At 51.3% G+C, this 6,000-nt stretch overlaps 1 protein-coding gene across 2 annotated transcripts in view; it reads left to right on the forward strand.

Moving 5' to 3' along the window:
- Positions 1-6,000, forward strand: part of LOC115125295 (protocadherin Fat 3-like) — a 245,663-nt gene that overhangs the window by 197,595 nt on the left and 42,068 nt on the right. For both annotated transcript variants that reach the window (XM_065000500.1, XM_065000501.1), the window contains exon 11: positions 3,970-4,166. In XM_065000500.1, coding sequence (XP_064856572.1) covers positions 3,970-4,166 — 197 coding nt within the window. The remainder of the gene's footprint in view (positions 1-3,969; positions 4,167-6,000) is intronic.

A 6,000-nucleotide genomic window follows, 5' to 3' on the forward strand; every position in this document is an offset into this window, starting at 1 on the left:
TCTCTCCTCAGGTGGGAACCCTCCGGGGGTGTATATAAACTCCCTCTCTCTCTCGTCAGGTGGGAACCCCCGGGGGGTGTATGTAAACTCTCTCTCTCTCTCTCCTCAGGTGGGAACCCTCAAGTGTGTATATAAACTCTCTCTCTCTCTTTCTCCTCAGGTGGGAACCCTCAAGTGTGTATATAAACTCCCTCTCTCTCTCTCTCTCCTCAGGTGGGAACCCTCAAGTGTGTATAAAAACTCTCTCTCTCTCTCTCCTCAGGTGGGAACCCTCAAGTGTGTATATAAACTCCCTCTCTCTTTCTCCTCAAGTGGGAACCCTCAAGTGTGTAGATAAACTCCCTCTCTCTCTTTCTCCTCAGGTGGGAACCCTCAAGTGTGTTTATAAACTCTCTCTCTCTCTCTCTCCTCAGGTGGGAACCCTCAAGTGTGTATATAAACTCCCTCTCTCTCTCTTTCTCCTCAGGTGGGAACCCTCAAGTGTGTATATAAACTCTCTCTCTCCTCAGGTGGGAACCCTCAAGTGTGTATATAAACTCTTTCCCTCTCTCTCCTCAGGTGGGAACCCTCGGGGGGTGTATATAAACTCCCTCTCTCTCTCCTCAGGTGGGAACCCTCGGGGGGTGTATGTAAACTCTCTCTCTCTCTCCTCAGGTGGGAACCCTCGGGGGGTGTATGTAAACTCTCTCTCTCTCTCCTCAGGTGGGATTCCTCGGGGGGTGTATATAAACTCCCCTCTCTTCTCGTCAGGTGGGAACCCCGGGGGTTATGTAAACTCTCTCTCTCTCCTCAGGTGGGAACCCTCGGGGGTGTATATAAACTCCCCTCTCTCTCCTCAGGTGGAACCCACGGGGGGTTTACAAAACTGCATCTAGGTCTTTCAGGGGGAAGGGGGAGAAGGATTACTCTCTCTCTTCAGGTGGGATTCCTTAAAGGGTGTGGTTTCAGGTGTCTCCTCAGGTGGGTGGTGATTAAACTCCTCTCTCTCTCTCCTCAGTGGGAACCCTCGGGGGGTGTAGTAAAGCGAACAGTTTTCCTGGGCAGGTGGGAACTGTATATAAACTTCCTCTCTCCTCAGGTGGAACCCTCGGGGGTGTATGTAAACTCTCAGGCCAGGTGGGAACCCTCGGGGTGTATATAAACTCCCTCTTCTTTCCTCAGGTGGGAACCCTCAGAGGGGTGTATATAAACTCCCTCTCTCTCTCCTCAGGCCTCGGGGTGTATGTAAACTCTCTCTCTCTCTTCAGGTGGGAACCCTCAGGGGTGTATATAAACTCTCTCTCTCTCTCTCCTCAGGTGGGAACCCTCGGGGGGTGTATGTAAACTCTCTCTCTCTCTCTCCTCAGGTGGGAACCCTCGGGGGTGTATGTAAACTCTCTCTCTCTCTCCTCAGGTGGGATTCCTCGGGGGGTGTATATAAACTCCCTCTCTCTCTCGTCAGGTGGGAACCCCCGGGGGGTGTATGTAAACTCTCTCTCTCTCTCTCCTCAGGTGGGAACCCTCGGGGGGTGTATATAAACTCCCTCTCTCTCTCCTCAGGTGGGAACCCTCGGGGGGTGTGTATATAAACTCCCTCTCTCTCTCCTCAGGTGGGAACCCTCGGGGGGTGTTTATAAACTCTCTCTCTCCTCAGGTGGGAACCCTCGGGGGTGTATGTAAACTCTCTCTCTCTCTCTCTCCTCAGGTGGGAACCCTCGGGGGGTGTATATAAACTCTCTCTCTCTCTCCTCAGGTGGGAACCCTCGGGGGGTGTATGTAAACTCTCTCTCCTCAGGTGGGAACCCTCGGGGGTGTATATAAACTCCCTCTCTCTCTCCTCAGGTGGGAACCCTTGAGGGGTGTATATAAACTCTCTCTCTCTCTCTCCTCAGGTGGGAACCCTCGGGGGGTGTATATAAACTCTCTCTCTCTCTCTTCAGGTGGGAACCCTCGGGGGTGTATGTAAACTCTCTCTCTCTCTCCTCAGGTGGGAACCCTCGGGGGGTGTATATAAACTCTCTCTCTCCTCAGGTGGGAACCCTCGGGGTGTATGTAAACTCTCTCTCTCTCTCCTCAGGTGGGAACCCTCGGGGGGTGTATATAAACTCTCTCTCTCTCTCCTCAGGTGGGAACCCTCGGGGGGTGTATATAAACTCTCTCTCTCTCTCTCCTCAGGTGGGAACCCTCGGGGGTGTATATAAACTCTCTCTCTCTCCTCAGGTGGGAACCCTCGGGGGTGTATGTAAACTCTCTCTCTCTCTCTCCTCAGGTGGGAACCCTCGGGGGGTGTATGTAAACTCTCTCTCTCTCTCCTCAGGTGGGAACCCTCGGGGGTGTATGTAAACTCTCTCTCTCTCTCCTCAGGTGGGAACCCTCGGGGGTGTATGTAAACTCTCTCTCTCTCCTCAGGTGGGAACCCTCGGGGGGTGTATATAAACTCCCTCTCTCTCTCCTCAGGTGGGAACCCTCGGGGGGTGTATGTAAACTCTCTCTCTCTCTCCTCAGGTGGGAACCCTCGGGGGGTGTATATAAACTCTCTCTCTCTCTACTCAGGTGGGAACCCTCGGGGGGTGTATGTAAACTCTCTCTCTCTCTTCAGGTGGGAACCCTCAGGGGGTGTATGTAAACTCTCTCTCTCTCTCTCTCTCCTCAGGTGGGAACCCCGGGGGGTGTATGTAAACTCTCTCTCTCTCTCCTCAGGTGGGAACCCTCGGGGTGTGTATGTAAACTCTCTCTCTCTCTCTCTCCTCAGGTGGGAACCCTCGGGGGGTGTATGTAAACTCTCTCTCCTCAGGTGGGAACCCTCGGGGGGTGTATGTAAACTCTCTCTCTCTCTCCTCAGGTGGGAACCCTCGGGGGGTGTATATAAACTCCCTCTCTCTCTCCTCAGGTGGGAACCCCCGGGGGGTGTATGTAAACTCTCTCTCTCTCTCTCCTCAGGTGGGAACCCTCGGGGGGTGTATATAAACTCCCTCTCTCTCTCCTCAGGTGGGAACCCTCGGGGGGTGTATATAAACTCTCTCTCTCCTCAGGTGGGAACCCTCGGGGGTGTATGTAAACTCTCTCTCTCTCTCCTCAGGTGGGAACCCTCGGGGGGTGTATATAAACTCTCTCTCTCTCTCCTCAGGTGGGAACCCTGTGGGGGTGTATGTAAACTCTCTCTCTCTCTTCTCAGTTGGGAACCCTCGGGGGGTGTATATAAACTCCCTCTCTCTCTCCTCAGGTGGGAACCCTCGGGGGGTGTATATAAACTCTCTCTCTCTCTTCAGGTGGGAACCCTCGGGGGTGTATGTAAACTCTCTCTCTCTCTCCTCAGGTGGGAACCCTCGGGGGTGTATATAAACTCTCTCTCCTCAGGTGGGAACCCTCGGGGGTGTATGTAAACTCTCTCTCTCTCTCCTCAGGTGGGAACCCTCGGGGGGTGTATATAAACTCTCTCTCTCCTCAGGTGGGAACCCTCGGGGGGTGTATGTAAACTCTCTCTCTCTCTCTCTTCAGGTGGGAACCCTCGGGGGGTGTATATAAACTCTCTCTCTCTCTCCTCAGGTGGGAACCCTCGGGGGGTGTATATAAACTCTCTCTCTCTCTCTCTCTCTTCAGGTGGGAACCCTCGGGGGGTGTATGTAAACTCTCTCTCTCTCTCCTCAGGTGGGAACCCTCGGGGATGTATATAAACTCTCTCTCTCTCTCCTCAGGTGGGAACCCTCGGGGATGTATATAAACTCTCTCTCTCTCTCCTCAGGTGGGAACCCTCGGGGATGTATATAAACTCTCTCTCTCTCTCCTCAGGTGGGAACCCTCGGGGGTGTATATAAACTCTCTCTCTCTCTCCTCAGGTGGGAACCCTCGGAGGGTTATTTATAAACTCTCTCTCTCTCTCCTCAGGTGGGAACCCTCGGGGGTGTATGTAAACTCTCTCTCTCTCTCCTCAGGTGGGAACCCTCGGGGGGTGTATATAAACTCTCTCTCTCTCTCTCTCTCTCTCCTCAGGTGGGAACCCTCGGGGGGTGTTTGCTCTGGGGCAGGTGCAGGGTGAGTGGAAGATGTACGTGAAGCGCCCACTGGACCGTGAGGAACAGGAACTATACCTCCTCAACGTTACCGCTAGCGACGGCCTGTTCGTCACCAGGGCAACCGTGGAGGTGTCTGTGACTGACACCAACGACAACAGCCCCGTCTGTGACCAGGTCAGTCATACTCTTTATTTACAGACTGTTCCATCTGTACACTACTGCATTTAAGATGTTTATGTTTATTGGTCATTATTGTAATCTGTTTTGTGAATTACATCGTTTCCTACAATATAGTGATACATTGGTATTGATTATTGTAGGTGTTTACTGTTTTAGTGTAAGCTGTCTCATAACGGGCCCAGAAATGTGACTTTACAGTTGAATTCCACTTGTCTTATATGTATTTGTGTTTTATGTTCAAGCCTCAGTCATAACTGATATTTAATAGTTGTGTTTGCTTCTGTTGGTTCTGTTACCAGATTATGCAGGTTCTGTTATTTTACTGTAAACAAGAACTGTGTATTTTAGACTGGATCATTTAGAGTGTGTTTTTATGTCTCTGTGTCCCTGTGTTCCTGTGTGAGGTCTGGTGATATGTAGCTGTGGTTGTGTCCCTGTGTTCCTGTGTGAGGTCTGGTGATATGTAGCTGTGGTTGTGTCTCTGTGTTCCTGTGTGAGGTCGGGTGATATGTAGCTGTGGTTGTGTCTCTGTGTTCCTGTGTGAGGTCTGGTGATATGTAGCTGTAGTTGTGTCTCTGTGTCCCTGTGTGAGGTCTGGTGATATGTAGCTGTGGTTGTGTCTCTGTGTCCCTGTGTGAGGTCTGGTGATATGTAGCTGTAGTTGTGTCTCTGTGTTCCTGTTTGAGGTCTGGTGATATGTAGCTGTGGTTGTGTCTCTGTGTTCCTGTGTGAGGTCTGGTGATATGTAGCTGTGGTTGTGTCTCTGTGTTCCTGTGTGAGGTCTGGTGATATGTAGCTGTGGTTGTGTCTCTGTGTTCCTGTGTGAGGTCTGGTGATATGTAGCTGTGGTTGTGTCTCTGTGTTCCTGTCTGAGGTCTGGTGATATGTAGCTGTGGTTGTGTCTCTGTGTCCCTGTGTGAGGTCTGGTGATATGTAGCTGTGGTTGTGTCTCTGTGTTCCTGTGTGAGGTCTGGTGATATGTAGCTGTGGTTGTGTCTCTGTGTTCCTGTGTGAGGTCTGTTGATATGTAGCTGTGGTTGTGTCTCTGTGTTCCTGTCTGAGGTCTGGTGATATGTAGCTGTGGTTGTGTCTCTGTGTCCCTGTGTGAGGTCTGGTGATATGTAGCTGTGGTTGTGTCTCTGTGTTCCTGTCTGAGGTCTGGTGATATGTAGCTGTGGTTGTGTCTCTGTGTCCCTGTGTGAGGTCTGGTGATATGTAGCTGTGGTTGTGTCTCTGTGTTCCTATGTGAGGTCTGGTGATATGTAGCTGTGGTTGTCTCTGTGTCCCTGTCTGAGGTCTGGTGATATGTAGCTGTGGTTGTGTCTCTGTGTTCCTGTTTGAGGTCTGGTGATATGTAGCTGTGGTTGTGTCTCTGTGTTCCTGTCTGAGGTCTTGTGATATGTAGCTGTGGTTGTGTCTCTGTGTTCCTGTCTGAGGTCTGGTGATATGTAGCTGTGGTTGTGTCTCTGTGTTCCTGTCTGAGGTCTGGTGATATGTAGCTGTGGTTGTGTCTCTGTGTTCCTGTCTGAGGTCTGGTGATATGTAGCTGTGGTTGTGTCTCTGTGTTCCTGTGTGAGGTCTGGTGATATGTAGCTGTGGTTGTGTCTCTGTGTCACTGTGTGAGGTCTGGTGATATGTAGCTGTGGTTGTGTCTCTGTGTTCCTGTGTGAGGTCTGGTGATATGTAGCTGTGGTTGTGTCTCTGTGTTCCTGTGTGAGGTCTGGTAATATGTAGCTGTGGTTGTGTCTCTGTGTCCCTGTCTGAGGTCTTGTGATATGTAGCTGTGGTTGTGTCTCTGTGTTCCTGTGTGAGGTCTGGTAATATGTAG

The sequence above is a fragment of the Oncorhynchus nerka genome, linkage group LG14 (assembly GCF_034236695.1).
Source record: "Oncorhynchus nerka isolate Pitt River linkage group LG14, Oner_Uvic_2.0, whole genome shotgun sequence".
NCBI lineage: Eukaryota > Metazoa > Chordata > Actinopteri > Salmoniformes > Salmonidae > Oncorhynchus > Oncorhynchus nerka.